We start from the raw sequence: 16,663 nt of genomic DNA on the forward strand, positions 1-16,663 counted from the left end.
GAGTTCCACTCATTCTTGGACATCACTTAGGTTGATATTTATATAGAGTATATAGTATTAATCAGTCAGTGAATCATTACACAAGCGTGTTGTGTTTCTCTGTCAAACATGAAGACTTTTCAGTGAGGAGATTTGAAACGGGCAATTCCACCACATCATAGTGCAGTCATTATGAGCGATGCAGCTTTAGACCCGGACCGGTTTGTACTTTTTCCTCTGAACTCCCACTGCACTCTGTTCCAGTTCTTTCCACAACCTTTAATTCAGTGTGTTTACTGGACGTCTGCATTGTTTGTTTCCTTTCGCACTTTGGCACAAATCGTTACTTTACATAGACACAGAAGTATCTCTGCGTTCGTATTTATTTGCACGTTCACCGAGCACTTTAATACCGTAGGGACACCTAGACGCCTCGTGAACGCAGATCAGCACAATGCATAAAGTCGTGAAGATACAAGTCAAGTGCTTCAGCTAACATCAAACATCATAAGGGAGGAAAAGATGCAGTCTGGCATGACAGGGTTGTTGGTGTTGGCTGGTGAGCTGGTTTGAGTATTTCAGAAACATTTTACAGAATTCTGCGGTTGAAACTCGTCACTGATGAAAGAGGTCAGACGAGAATTGGGCAGACTGACTTGAGCTGGCAGGAAGGTTGTGGTGACCCAAATAATTACTCTTTACATCCATGGTGAGCTGAAAAGCATCTTATACGTATCTCTGTTCACTCTGGAGGTTTTTTTCTTTTTTTTTCTTTCTTTCAAACCATTCTTTGTAAACTCTAGAGACTGTTGTGTGTGAACATCCCAGGAGATTTTCTGAAAGTTTTTGAAATACTTAAACCAGCCCATCTGGTACCACCAACCGTACCACCATCCCATGTCCCTGAGATCAGTTTTTCCTTTATTTTGATGTCTGTGTGTTTCGCTGACCGGATATCATTTTTGTACTGGTTCATGCATCGTTTGAGTTTATTTTCCAGTAGATAATGTCTTAATCCTAGCTATTTAAATGACGTCATGACATTCTTTGAGTAAGAGTTTTGCTCATTCTGTCCATCTATAATAGACAAACACAAACAGACTTCTACAGAAAGAATGGGATAGAGATTCTTTAAAAACTTTTGCCACTAATTCTCGTACAGTGCATTTGCAATGAGCAGAAGTGGATTGTGTGTGTGTGTGTGTGTGTGTGTGTGTTTGTGTATGAGGGAGAGGGAGGCAGAGAGAGAGAGAGAGAGAGAGAGAGAGAGAGAGAGAGAGAGATTGATACTGGGCAGACTGGAGGCTCTAATTACTTGTTGCCACAAGCATCTGTTAATCTTTTACACTTCAATCTTTCTTTAGTTGGCCAAATAAGAGAGAAATACAAGTTGCTTGAGATATTTCGAAGCCTCTATGCAGTGTGTGTTTGTGTGTTTGGCACAGAGTGCTGTGTGAATCATTAGATGCTGGATTGCTCGGGCTCCCAAACCTAGCCTGCCAACCCTCCCGCCGCTAGTGTTTTCCCAACCCGTCGTCACTCATGGCGCGATGTGGAGGAGATCCCTCAGTGCAGGGCCGTGCCTCCATCTCCTCCCGTCACTCGTACCATAGTCCGAGACGTCGGGATACACACCAGTGTCATCATTTCTTGTGATCGAAATGTCTAGAGCTGTCAATGGACATTACACTGAATTGTCCCTGTTCTTGTCCTCTCTTTCCTTCTGTCTCCCTTTCTCTTTCTTTTTGCATCATCCTGTCTGTCTGCGTCTGTGCCATCCCAATGTCTCTGTCTTTCTCTGTGTCTTTCTGTGTCTCTGTCGCTGTCTCTTCTCTACAGAACAGATACAGTGTAGGAGATCGTGCTAGGCTGTACAGCGGTTTGCCCGTGAGGCCCAACCCTGACGGGAAAAGACTGCCCTCTTCAGGGGTGAGACCCTCCATCTGTTCCACCCCTCTCTCTCTCTCTGTTATGTGCTCTGTGTAGATGGTGCTGCCTTTCTTGGGTGGTTTTGTGGTTATGAAGCTGCAAGGCAGAAGGGTCATGTGATTGACTGACAGCCACCACCAGGCGCTTCCCCATGGGGTCACACTTCACACCCACGACAGGTTCCCTAACTCCCCATCTACCACCCACTCCAAACACACACACACACATACATTTCTAGCTTGAATCAGAAATAGAGGATCTCCTGAATATTAGAGGCATCTGAGTAGACAGTAGTAAGGACATAGTAAGTTAATGATAATTCCGCCACACCAGTGAGTCCACATGTTCCAAACTTGTGTGTTTCTTCTCTGTCTCACAGCACACTAGGTCACATGACCGTTTGTGACCAGTCCCCGAATTTACATCCAGTTTCGGCTTCAGCACTAACTGTAACATTTCCAAAGTGGATGCTCTGTTAGAAAAAAAGTCTTTCGCGCTCACAGAAGTTGAATTCCTGGTGCCATTTTGGCACAAGTTTAACAGTGATCATGCCTCCATTTTATATGTGAGCAACAATGCATGAGGCCGAACACACATCTTGGCACACACACTTTGTTTATAGAGCAGCCAGTATAAACAGAAATCCTGTTTTTCTCTACCTGAGCTAGAAGTCCTGAGCATTTCCCTTCCTCTCTCTCTCTCTCTCTCTCTCTCTCTCTCTCTCTCTCTCTCTCTCTCTCTCTCTCTCTCTCTCTCATTTTTTTATGCATGCACACACACTTAGCTTTGTTAAATATTTCCATTCACATTCTCTAACCTTCAGGACTCTTGGTTCCTTTCACCCTCTACAGCACACATAATATTATCCGTCATCACTCAGAAAAGTTGTAAAGTTAACTTTTCTCTTCTCCTTCCTCTAAACAGACAGCTTTGTTTAAAAAAACAGCTAATTGGGGGGAAAAAAAACAGATGAAGAAAATGTGAAGCCGGCAAGATCTTTTTTTGCGTTATGAATTTATCAGCGTGCCGTACATATAGAAGGACAGACAATGGGAATAAAGAATTCCTTTTTTTCCAAAAGACTTTTTCAGGACTATCGGAGCTTTCTGAATTATCTTTTCACTTCGCAGTTGGAGCCGAGTCCTGCCAATGCTACTTTGTGGGTGGCTTCTTTTTTTTTTTTTTTTTTTTTTTTTTTTTGTAATTATAAAAGAGATTGTATTGATGTTTCAGGCGCCTTCTTAAATCATTTATCAGCAGGAGAGTGCTAACAGAGCACTTCCTCCGAGCCCACCGCTCCGCGCCACGGCTATCGGTCATACGCTATCTCAAGCCAATATTGTAAATGCAATCTGCAGCACGATACGACACAAATCATTCCAATGAGCTGTGTGTGTGTGTGTGTGTGTGTGTGTGTGTGTGTGTGATTGAGAGAGAGAAAGTGACAGAAGGGGAAGGTATCAAAGGTGTTAGAACTGCGTGTTTCAATAAAGTGGATTATTTTTGTCTATTAAGTTGAAGTTAATTTTGCCTTAGATATTTCTCTCTCTCTCTCTCTCTCTCTCTCTCTCTCTCTCTCTCTCTCTCTCTCTCTCTCACATCACTTCATCTCAGCCTCGGAGGAACAATCTAAATAAAGTTTCCGGCACGCACATTTGCATATGAATGCATATGAAATTATCTCCCTTTTATCAAACATCTCCTCTTCCTTCTTTTAAGAAGTCTAACCAAAGCGGCACATGGTTCAGCACAGAGCAACCACTTAAGCAGCTTTTAAAGGAAATGTGTCTCTTTTTTGTTTTGTTTTTTCCACTCTATGTCAGGTGTTGTGGTGGAGTAGAGGGGAGCTGAGGGGAGGAGCAGGAGCTTTAAGGCCTTTGTTCTGTATCTGTACATCACTCCACACGGGCTTCGGTTAAATATGGGTTCAGCTGAACATCCGCTCCTTTGCCAAAATAACCTTCTCCTGCACGTCCCACCCGCTCATCTGTTCACCTTCATCACACACACACACACACACACACACACACACACACACACACACACACACACACACACACACAAACATATATAGAGATAGAGAAACACAGTCTCTTGCAGAAGCATGCACACATAGTGAGTTTATTCCATTATTTTATTTCTCAGAACTGTGCTTTTCTCTGTCTTTTTCTTTTCCCCCATATTTATTTATTTATTTATTTATTTATTTATTTATTTATTTATTTATTTATTTATTTATTTCCATAAAGGGCACAACCTAATGCTTCATGCTATCTCTATAGCAACTACAGTGGCCTTATCCTGAGGCAGAAAGTTCAGCAAACCGACGGCTGACAATTCCGAGCCAAAATCACAGAAATATTAGTCTTCCGGAATATAAGCTCACATTTTTATAGTCTCATATATATCGCTGGACTGTAACGTGACATTTCACTGGTCTGGATGTGAAATGTGTGTATGTAGGGAGTGTAGCTCATTGGACCCCTTAAAGCGGCAATAATAATCGGGTATCAGCTTTCAGGCTTGCTTTATTAAATATACATTCGAATAAACAGAATGATTTGTTTTTTTTGTTTTGTTTTGTTTTGTTTTTTTTAACCACAATAGATTTGCATTTCTTTAGAGTCACATCCAAAAAGCGACGTGGAAAATATCCGGAACGTTCCCACAATGCACTGAGATAGCTTAGTATCCAACAGATGACTGTTAGAAGCTCCCCATAATGCGTAATGATATTTGTAGGGAATATTCAGTAGGGCACCATTTGAGGCCAAGCCAAACTGTATTAAGAATTAAAATTTGAATATACATATGATTATATGAGAATCTATAAAGGGAAACAAAACCCTCTGTAGTTGTTAGCGCTAACCTGGCCTCGTGTCCCATGATGATTTTTAAGGTTTATGATACAATCAAAATGAATTATTGATAGGTGCATTTGTTTTGCACCCCCACACTCGCTGAGAATTTAGTCGCGTAATAACGCCTGTCTGTACCGAGACACGGTGAGAGTGGAGTCGTGCAAAGGTTTTCGCATCCACTGACCAATCACAGCAAAGCTTAGGCTCACCGATGACATACATACTGTATGGTCCATTCAGTGGGCTACTGATCCCCAGGAGGAAATCTTTAGCTCCACCAGACATCATCTAAGACTAATGCTCTTTTTAATACCCAGCCATGTCATTTAATTCCACATCAGTCCAGTGTCTTGATATTCTAGCCCAAGCTACCACTGTGGGTTTGTAGGCACCTTTTTCAGGGTTTCAAATCATCTCCCATACTGGAGTTATCCCAATGTTTGATGGATCGTCAGAAACGATAATGGTTGGGCTTTTGCTCCATCATATTTGTGAAATCTTTCTGCCAGTGGTGTCTACCTGCATTATGGTATATGCGCATTTATGTATATCAGCCATTTAAAAACTATTCATCCCCATAAAGTCTTCATTGGGGCAATGGTGGCTTAGTAGTTTGATATCTAGCTACACCAATTCACCTTGCTTTCCCATTGGCATCTCTAAATCATCCTTGGTGTGTGTGTGTGTGTGTGTGTGTGTGTGTGTGTGTGTGTGTGTGTGTGTGTGTGTGTGTTTTGCGATTGTTCGAATACGATTTATTGGCACCGTGTTCAGGATGTTGGCCGCCTCATGCCCCGAGACCCCTGAGACAGACTCCAGGTTCCATGTGACCCTGTGTAGGACAAACAGTACAGAAAATACTTTTGCGAAATTGATGGAAATTCCGATTACCTCTTTTGAGGAAAGAAACTTTTTGCTTTTTGACAGATATTTCAGAAAAAAAGTACCTGAATCTATCCTTTTTAGATGTTGCACAGTCGTAGAAGTTTTCATCGCAAAAAATGGAAACTGTAGCCAGCGTTAATAGAAGCGCAGTGTGGATGGAATCACCGAACATCAACAGTGAATGAGGTTCAGCTGACAGGATGGTTGATGACAGGGTTGCCAGGGTTAGTGTTTTTAAATCAACTTGGTTTAAAAAACTCCATAGCTGCCAAGATCTTGCTTTATAGCAAGTAATGTCTAATATGGGTGAAACATATTTCTGCAAACAAAGACATACAGTACAGTCAGCGTAGACAGGACGTCTATTATGTACCATTTATATTGTAAGAATTATTGCAGAGATTGGAAGATTATGGGATGGAATGGGATTATGGAAAGGATAATGTCTGTACATGAGAAATGTGAGTGCCAGCAGTGACCTTGTTTTCCGTGAGGAAAAGAAGAAGAAAAATGTGTCTCGCTTTTCCAGTGCCTTAAATTTTTTAGGCTAATTTTAGGGTTTTTTTTAATGTGTTTTTTTTTTTTTAATGTAGTCAGATTGGAAATAAAGCCAAACCTGGCAACCCTGGTTATTTATTTGAATTACAGCGATGAGAAACACACTTGCTATGTTGAACACAGCTGAATAAAATGTGTGCGTACCTGTGCTGAAAACAAGCCGTCAGACCGCATGCGTACGATTCTTGACTGTCTGTTAGTCTAAAAATTCACTGGATAGTAGCCTGTAGTACGAGTCAAGTGTGATTGCCTCTTGAATTTGTCAGTATTAGTGTCCTCTTGCACCACCAAATCTGAGGTCACGAGCCACTGCTGGTTTCTGCTGTCACCTCTGAGTTGATGCTGCACTTATATTAGGACATATTCTGCACACACACACACACACACACAGGCTTGCCAACGACAGACAACCTGCTTTTATGTTGCCTGTATCATAAAGTTTTTGAGCTTCTGACAGTTTTTTTTTTTTAGACCAGGGAGATCTGAACCTGTCTTGCGGACACAATAACTCACACTTCTGGAAATAAGATTGATGTGAGTTATGGTTTGTTGCCCTACAGAGCTCAGTATCCTCACGTTTCAATAGTGTTACGTCTTTAATGGCTTTTACACGCCACAACTAGAATCCATATGTCCGTGCATTTACATTGAATTGTACTGTAAGTGAAAGATTAAGACGGTAATGGAGGATTTTGTTAAGTCTCACTGGTTGAAGCCAGGCATTAAGGTTTTGTCTCGGACAAAAGCCCACAAACTTACAGTTTAAGTTTAAGCAAAAAAAACTAACAGGTGTTTCTGTCTTTGGTTTGAGAGATGGCAATATCCCTTATCTAAAGCTAGCAGGGTCTGATGTCTTGTGGCTACTGTGTGTGTGTGTGTGTGTGTGTGTGTGTGTGTGTGTGTGTGTGTGTGTGTGTGTGTGTGTGTGTGTGTGTGTGTGTGTCTTTAGGGAGGCCAGCACCTTTTTTTTAGTTTCCGTGTTGCACTGATACCATCAAACCAAACATCTGCTATTCGTACCTTTATTTTCTGCTCCTACTGCCCCTTTTCTTCTTCTTCTTCTTCTTCTTCTTCTTCTTCTTCTTCTTCTTCTTCTTTCATGACATGCTCCTCATATTCAAGTAAAAATCCCTCCCCCACCTCTCCTCTCCTCTCCTCTCCTCTCCTCTCGGTCTGATTTGGAAAGCTTGCATAGTCAATTGCGTTAGAGTTTGAGAGATGGAGTGAGTCGGAGTTGCCATATTTTTGTGTAATATTAATATTTCATAAGCGCCATTCTAGGCTGCACATCTAAGAGAGAAGGAGCCTATTAGATTCTGCAGTGCTAGGACATTATTCAGCCTGCACGGAGGATACGGCAGCTCGAGTGACTGTCATTACAGCTACTGCTCTTTATTTTTATCCTGATTGAGGTAGAAAAAAAGAGAGGAAATGATGAATACAGTACTGGCAGCCTTACTGTTGTTTGATGTGTGGAGTTGAAGTTTGCCCCTTGAGTGTGTGTGTGTGTGTGTGTGTGTGTGTGTGTGTGTGTGTCACCAGATTGGCACGTGCAAGACAGTAGGCTTGTTGTGAATTAAGGAGGTTGCCAGGTGTAATACAAAGAAAGGCAAATTGATATCTGAAGCCAGTTTAATGCAGGACAGGCAAATGAATTGCCTTGAAACAGAAATGATAGAAATGCAAATAAATAAATAAATAAATAAATAAATAAATAAATAAATAAACAAACCACAGCAGACGAGTTCGGATAAGTGGACAGTGAAAAAACGGAAAACCAGATTCATTCGCTCGGCATCATTTCTCAACCAAATGAAACAGAGGTATGCATTACCAATCATGCGCATTTGTGGCAAGACAAACACACACTCCAGTAAACACACAAACACACCCACACACAGATATATAACAAACACACAAGTGCACACACTAATGCATGATGCGCAAATGTATTAATGTAGTCTCTCAGCTTTGTCTGAAATGGAGGGGGCCATCATTATCATCTCTCTCTCTCTCTCTCTCTCTCTCTCTCTCTCTCTCTCTCTCTCTCTCTCTCTCTCTCTCTCTCTCTCTCTCTCTGTGTCTCTCTGTGTGTCTCTCAGAAAAAAACTGTCATCTATCTATTAGTGTACCGTAAATATTACATGAGCATTGGATCTCAATGGCTTTGGCATGATACCTAATGTTTGTGTGTGTGTCTTTGTGTGTTCAGAGAAAGAGATAGAGAGAGAGAGAGAGAGAGAGAGAGAGAGAGAGGGAGGGAAAAAGAGAGCATTATTTTATTCCAGCACAGCTTGTTTACTGCTTCTGCTCCTGACCTACTTCCATCCTTCCCTAGTCAGCGCAGCACACACTCCGATCTGCCCCTGTCTCAAACGGCTGTCCCCACAGTACAATTACCACGTAAAAGAGAACCCGAATGGAGATGTTTGTACTAAATAACACATGTGTAATTAAGACCTAATGAGCTCTTGTCACTGCGGAATGTGCAATTAGACTGGTAATAGAAAATCTCGCCACAGCATGCAGCGACAGCACGAGCAAGAGAGAGAGAGAGAGAGAGAGAGAGAGAGAGAGAGAGAGAAAGTGGGAGACTAAAGCAAGAAGAAGCGAGGAGAAAGGATAAAAAAAATGATATTTGAGAGGTTGCAATAGAAATATCGAAAACTACATTAGAAATGTCTGCTAGTGATGTCTTCCATTCCGTTCTCCAGAAAAAAAGCCAGCAGGAGCCTAAAAGCCTGGGTCACACTTTTTATTTATTTATTTTTTTTGTTTAGCATTCCTTTGGTTTTTATAAACACATAGTGCGCCACATCCGTTGAAACATTTTGAAATGAAACGCTTCGCATGCCTGCTAGAAAGGAAGCTAATATAAACCCATTATGGCCAATGAGCTCAGCCGCAGTAAGTGAACTCCTACTGCGATACATTTACTCCTACAGAGCTATATTTGAATACATTCACCTCCGTCGGAGTTAATCAAAGCAGGACGAGCCTGAATTCTCTTCGCTCCGGCCGGTGTGAGGAATCTCAGCCATTCCAGCAACAGTGTAGAGTTTAATATCATTAAACATTCTCACCAGTCTGCACATCAGAAAGACTTAGTATTGATTTTTTCTGTCAGTCCTGTACATGATAACAACACTCACACTCATTCATGGCCATTGCTCCAGGGAATCAAACAGTTTTGTGTACTCGAGCCTGTTGGTGTCTCGGAACGCATGCACAGAAAATCAGAAGAAACTTGCTGTCGGTTTATTTAGCCTTGCTTAAGTTCGTCTTTTATTACGCTTTTATTGCTCTTGGAGTGGTACTGCACTTACCTAGTCACACTGATGACGTAACAGATCGTAAACAAGCGTTCTATAAACTGGAGAACTAGAGCGATAAGCAGTAGATCTGCGCTCTGTCGCATGCGCTTCGTCCCTGCAGGTACACGTTAGAGGGTATGCCTCCTTTACTGTACTGACTCTGTCACGGATGTGGTGCTCCTGCTCATATCGAGGGGATGAAGGCTTATGTTCCCTGCTATTGATATAGAGGTTGCGACTTACATCCTCGCTCTGATCAGAGGGTATATCTCCTCACGCCTAGTGGATCTAGAGGGCTACGCCGCTAAGCACCATCACACCTACAGTCCCCAGCAGGGTCATCACCTGCTCTGTCAACAGCATCGATCTCCAGCACGTTACAGACGGAGTCATCTCCACTACGTAGTCACAGGAGTTCTCCTGCACTATGATTAGAGAGAGGATCCATACTGATATAGTTATAGAGGGAGAAAGTTACTGCAGTTTCTCTATCAACGATGCCGTGCATTCAATGCGCGCTATGTTATATGATGGCAGTTTCTTCGCACTGCACGTCGTACAGGAGATCTTCTTCTGTCAGCTAATGTAGAGTGGGTAGCGTCAAGATGCATGCGTACGATTCTGCTTGGTTATCCAGACTCTGCCTAGCTTTCTCTTCCCTCTTCCTCTTCTCTTTTTGGTTCTTTGCTCTGCTGCTGGGCTTCTCCTCTCTAATGCTTAGAGGTCTTCTCTCCATCGCGGTCTACACGGTTCTCTGTCTCTCGTATCTACTTTTCTCTGTATCGTGCACGTTCTCCTGCTGGGTTAGAGGGTTCGCCGTACTGCTAGCTAACAGGGGTCTGATCTTCTCCTGTACTATCTGTAGATCGGGTATCTTCTCTCGCCCTGTCCTACTGACTCTGCGTGATCTCTACTGTGCTATGCTCGTCTAGGACGCGTTTCTCCTGCTCGCGTGCATCTGTTCTCTTCCGAGGGTTCCTCTAGCTCGTACTATCCGGTGCTTCACTCTGCTCTTATATTTGTCTCACTCTCTGCCCATGTTCTAGCAGGTGGGCTCTCTCTCTTGCTCGTCGTTGGCTTCGGCTCTCAACTGCTGCTCATCAGGCTTTCTCCATCTCTACTAGAGGTGCTTATTCTCTGTCATCTGGTTAGTAGTGTATCTCTCTCTGCTGTTAAAGGGTCTCCTGTGGGTCATCATGCAAGGGCTTCTCTCCCACTCTAGTTCAAGATGTCTCTCTCCTGCTGTCTCTGTTTGACGGGTTCTCCTGCTCTCCTCTACATTTTGTATGCTGCTTCGACTCTCTTCATACTCTAGCGTCTCCCACTCCTCGTACACTGGACTCGCACTATTTAGAATCAATCATGCTACTTGAATTTATGAATGTATAGTTTGTATCCTTTTGTGTAAGCCCTCGCTTATGAGCCTTGAGTCACTATTCTTGTCTCTACCGCTAGTCGTCAACGACTAACTCAGCTTTGAGTCGCTCTGACGCTGAGCACAGTGTTCCTACGTAGCTGAAAGCCCCCTGCGCGCCCACGACGCAGCCTCCTCACGCTACGTCCACATCAGACAAGTGGATCCGCAAACACTAGCTTAGCTACTATCCCGCACTGACAGAACACACATCGACCATATCATCCATCACACAGCCGTGTACAAGACACATTATACAGCCTACAAGGATCTCTTCTTCTCTTTACTACTCGTTCACAATAGAAGAATCTTACACGGTAGTCCAAAAAGTACATTTATCTTGCCTCTCTCTGGATCGAATTGTGTCCTACCATTGCACGAGACTTTACAACTGATATCCCGGCCATCCTTTTTGTGCAACGCCGGTCAACAACAGTCCCTTCCTCTTATCTCATCCCGCTTTGGCACAACCACACTCTACAATCAACGCGCCCAAGTAAGTCAGCGCACACTGTGCTACTGTGCTACTCCACACTGATGGTAGATGCTTGTAATGTTGCATGATAGAGAACTGTAAAGTACCATATACTATGCAAGTAACATAATGGCGAAGCGCATGAATTTTTCAGAGATAGTTTAGACTTCAACTAGACAGCATTCTCGCTCCAAGTTACATGTCTGCACGTTAGTCGAAACATGAGTTTTCGATCATTTATAATGCAGTAGCATGCTTAGGACTGGGGGGATCAGTGTTAGCTCTGAAGTTGATACACGAGGCCATTAGTTCTTTGATTCTTGACGTACCAACAACTAGTGTGTAGACGATTGTATAGTAACTGTTGATGCATGTAAGCATTGATGCGAAGTTGAAGGAATATCTATGTAATTAAATAGTTAAGTGATGCATATGCATAGTCGCCCACGTCCTTTACACTAAAAAAGCTCATTCAAAAATTAACAATACCAACGGAACTATATTGCACGACAAATAATGCATTATAGGAATGAATCCACAGTAATTGTTTCCATCCCCTAATCAGACTAGCCATCATTATATACTACGGGCAAGTTCACATGTACAGTGCCGAATCCTGAATCCCCTCCCCCTTCCTCAGTATATTTGTATTGAGTCTAGGTTCGGTTGTTGTCAGCTCTCGTGCGCCGACGTCTCCACGTTCCGGCGTCGGCTTCGACGACGTACAGAGCCATTTTGTAGTCCGGATGCGTGCGTAGGGCTTCTCTTCAATGGGTCAGCACTTTCATGTAATCTACGGTTGGTGCTGAGACGCGACGGGATACGATTTACGAAAGTGCCAATTTCCCCCGCTAGTCTTGACGGAATTCTTCTCACTTTATAATAGTCGGCACTAGCTTATACTATAAGTGCCTGCGTGTGGAATTTTTTGTCCCGCCCTCACTCACCGCCAGCCTGTAGATACAGACAATATGAGATAGTTAGAGACACCAGCAGCACTTTTAGTTAGCAAGTGAGGTCGGCTAAACTGGTATAAGGGGGGCACTCTGTGGTTGATCTGTGGGCGTAGTGACCTTGAGGACCGATTCTGAGAGGCTCAGTCTACAAGACCAGAGACGATATGCCTGACCAGCGGTTCTCAGTGGTGCCCTTGAAGCATTGATGCGTGGCTGCATACCGTCAAACATCACCTGCAGCTACACACTACAGCTAGCACAGCTATACATCACATCAGCCTGCCCTCTGCTACTTGCTACCTCTCAACCGTCACGACTCGTTGGAGAGTTAGTGAGAAAAGAATCTGCCTAAGCGTCTGTATAGCTGTGTATGTATTGTGTTTTGTCTGGCCCGGATAGAGATACAGGCGTTCTGCTTTGCCCTCTGTGTTCATATCATCTTGATTCACTGTATCTATTCTAGTGCATGGACTGTATTGTTTAGATGACTATCAGTCTCTGTTTATGAGTCTCATTGTGCGTCAGGTCGTTTAATCCATATCATGCTTAAGAGACCATGACTCCTATATGTACACCCATTACAGACATCGTCGATGTGTCGCGTTTTTACTCGTAGTCAGTCGTGATCGCCATGGTGCTCGCTCTGAAATTCCTTGGGTGTAGGTCGTCGTTTGGAATCAGTGTGTAAAGTGTGGTGCGGCGCGGGTGTGACAGACACACCTCGTGCTGTTTGTGTTACTTCGGACCATACCCGATCCTGTGATGCGGATGATATGAACAGCAACATCATAGACTATCGCTTTACTTAGTATGGAGTAGTAAGAATACACTTATATATTAATATGATTTAAGTGAGTTAAAATATGAACCTACAGTTTATAGGATACTGATGTACACATATCCGCATAGACCAGACATGACAGACAAGTTTCAGCAGGCTTGCCCGACTTTCGCGCTTTACCATCGGCTGCGAGAATAAGCAGTGTCAGCCTGAATAGTAATGAGCATTTGGTGCGTGTGATGGTGTAGTGTGTTAAGACATTTTTAGAGTGTGTGTTGTTTAAGAGTTTTAATTTAAGAGGCACTTTAAAATATTGCGTCGTAGATTGAAGCTTGACATAATCTGCGGTTGGTATGATAATGTTAAATTGTATCCTAAGCGGAAACCTCTAATGTGTTGACTTTTAGTGAATCGTAAATCGTTCTGTGATTAGGCAGAGAGATTGCGTTTATTGTGATTGAGATGTTTGTGATTCTAGACATGCCCGCGTGTTAGTGTGTGGATGTGTTGTGTAAACAGTCAGATGTGTGTGTGTGTTGTGTGTTGCGTGTGTGTGTTGCGGTGTATGTGTGTGTGTGTGTTGTGTGTGTGTGGTATGTGTTGTGTGTGGGTTGTGTGGTTCAGGAATCCACGATGGTTTTATTTTTGAGCACCGTCTGTTGAGTTTTCCGAGACCGGCTCAGTGTGCAGATTTGTGTGTGAGTGATGATGGGGTTGTCAGTGTGACGATGTAGGTGCACTTCTTTATTCTGTACACAGAGCTCGCGATGAGGAGGGGTTGATAGTTTCTCTAAACAGGTGACAGATCTGTCTGTGTGAGCTAGCTGGTGTGTAGTTAGAATGAATGCACGGCGCCCGTAACAGACTGAGCCGTGTGGTAGACGCGAGTGAAAAGCACTGAGTTGAACCGTAACATGTTGCTATGAATAATCCAAGCTATATGTTGTTACTAGTTACATTGTTCCAATGTGAATCGTGCGGAGTTACACGCAAGCTCGACCGCGTATGCATCTCAGTTCAGCACTCTTACCGGACTGTCACTTCACCACAGCATGCGAGCCGTGTTCGATGACTGGTGCATGAGCCTGCACGGATGCTTAACAGTATGACTAGTCTGTAGTATGTTGGTTACGTCCTGATTGTGTAACAGTTTCGAGGCGTAGTGTACATTAAGCACGATCATAGTAGCAGGACTCAGGTTTCGACTGATCGACCGAGTTACTGTTCGCCACGTTGCAGCACGTCCTGTCAAAATGCTTCTTCACGTGTGAGTTAGTGTTTCCGAGAGGTTCCTATAGTTAGTTTGTAGACGAGTCGTTTCTGACCTACGAGTCAACGTTCTTCGTCGGCTCGACTTCTGCCGTTGTAATCTTGATCCAGATTCACGCGTATTACAATGACCCTTGCGTCATGAAGTATCTTTAGCCTCGAACCGATAGCATGCACAGAGGTGTGTGGTCCCACCGACGCAGAGGTGTGTGATTGTGTGTCCGTAATGAGTTAGTATTTACGCTCCAGATATGTGGCCAGTGAGTGGAGAGAGAGAGCTGTTGAGAAGGTATGCGGCGGATGAGGCGTGCCGTCCCCAGCGGTGCTGAGTTTCGCATCATACTAACCGAGTCTAAGCCCATATGTCTCACATAAACACACCGCAGAAGACGTAGTGGGTTCGGAACACCCCGACGAGGTCACGGAGCATCGCATCGCAGGGACACGGTATCTGAGAACAGCTGTCCAATAAATCATTGATGTTATATGCTACTGCAAAAGATCTTGCTGTGTGTGAGTGTGCAACAGTGTTGTGTGTCATGCCCGCCCCCCGTTCACTGATTACATTGTGCATCATTAGTCGTCTATGTAGTTATGCGTGGCGTGCTCAGTTAGGAAACCTGCCATGAGCCGCATTTCCTATTGGTATCGTTCGCTCGCAAGGCTACCTGAGTTTCTGTCCCACGTGATGCGTGACGTGTTTATACTAGGCTCCGGCTCGTCTTCCGCTTTCGTTCATTTTTTCCCTCTCTTCCCGATTGATCACTGTCTTTTTTTTTTTTCTTCCTAAACCCCCATAGCACATGCGATCAGCAGACTTCGTATATGCTTTTTTTTTTGCACCACAACAGCCACTCATTCACCCCTGTCATCTCAATTATGCCTTACATCACAAACACAAATTTCTGTACTTATGTCACACCACTATCTATCACACACCTTAAACACTTGCTATATACTACGTACTTGTGCGTTTTCTTTATTGTTTCTTTTTAAAACTGAATGCATCATATTAAGAGATTCTAAAGCTTCAGTGCTTTATCGATAAGGCGATGGAGTCATGACCTCAGAGGGAGTCTAGATAATGTAGACCCTAATACTCAGCTATGCCTGACACCTGAGCGACCAAGACTACCAAAATGAAAACACGCGGGGATGCATTTTCTTCTAATTATAGTAAAAAGAAGGCACTGCAACTAAGTTTTTGTCTTTTCTGATTTTTTTTTTTCTCTATCATCGAGAATGTATGTAGCTCAGAGATAGTTAGCACACTTGCATAAATCTCATGTCTGGGCACCTGAGTTTACCAAGCACGATCAAAGGTGAAGGCGCACAAAGCGACAGAGTCAGATAGCACATAGCACATCAGGACCGACACATGGTCTAGCCAGCATCACATCAGCTGATCAGGCACACAGGACAGCACAGCATCAGCATCAGCCCATCATCCCATAAGTTTGATAGAATTTTCGTCTAACTTTTTGTTTATCTTACTTCGTATACACATGTGCATGCTGCTAATCAATGAAAAGTGAGGAGAAATCTCATAGTTTCTCCTAAGTGTATTTATCCATCATTATGTCGTCTGCCAATTACTCCAACTCCAACACAAGAGAGTCGAGATTCCTTCCTTTTTATAACTCATATGTAATGGTTAGCTCCAGTCTCTTTCTCCTCTTGCGTAGAGCAGGCAACCTATGGGCAAGGGAAGAGTGTAGTGCGCATCTCACGCAGGAATTGAGAAGGTTTCAGCTTTTACTCTGCGGTATAGCGTCTAGGGATCAGTTAACACCGTCTAAGGAACGAGCTGAGACACGTCGCCAGGTGTTGGGGGGTGGGCTGGTGTGTGTGTGTGTGTGTGTGTATCAAGCAAACCAAGCGTTATGTACAGGCCAGACTCATTTCTCTTTTCGTGTCGCCTGTGTGTACTCTGAAACTATGAGAGTGATGTGAGCGGTGCACCGCTGTAAGTTGCTGTGATGACGATAAAAGTATATCAAATATTTGACACCACAAATAGTGTGTAGTGCGATAATTATACAGACGGACTGACTAGCGCCAATCCTGTACACTAGCGTAATTCTGGTATACACGAGTTTCTAGCATGTCTTACCATTCGCTTCAGACGAAGAAACATTAAGACACATCTACGAAAGCGTTCAGAGCAACGAAGAATCGATGCGCATTATCGCATTGTATCAAAACCAACTAGCCAGTGATACATCAAACCAGTATGCTACTA

General features: G+C 43.4%; 1 protein-coding gene across 9 annotated transcripts in view; it reads left to right on the forward strand.

The window, feature by feature from the left end:
• tox2 (TOX high mobility group box family member 2) overlaps positions 1 to 16,663 on the forward strand; it is a 113,368-nt gene that overhangs the window by 39,824 nt on the left and 56,881 nt on the right. For 4 of the 9 annotated variants that reach the window (XM_047813562.1, XM_047813563.1, XM_047813569.1 and 1 more), the window contains exon 2: positions 1,819 to 1,908. The exons of 4 other annotated variants lie outside the window; for them this stretch is intronic. In XM_047813562.1, coding sequence (XP_047669518.1) covers positions 1,819 to 1,908 — 90 coding nt within the window. The remainder of the gene's footprint in view (positions 1 to 1,818; positions 1,909 to 16,663) is intronic. One more of the 9 variants, XM_047813568.1, reaches the window with a different exon arrangement.

Source organism: Tachysurus fulvidraco, chromosome 5 (genome assembly GCF_022655615.1).
Source record: "Tachysurus fulvidraco isolate hzauxx_2018 chromosome 5, HZAU_PFXX_2.0, whole genome shotgun sequence".
In the NCBI taxonomy this organism is placed as follows: domain Eukaryota; kingdom Metazoa; phylum Chordata; class Actinopteri; order Siluriformes; family Bagridae; genus Tachysurus; species Tachysurus fulvidraco.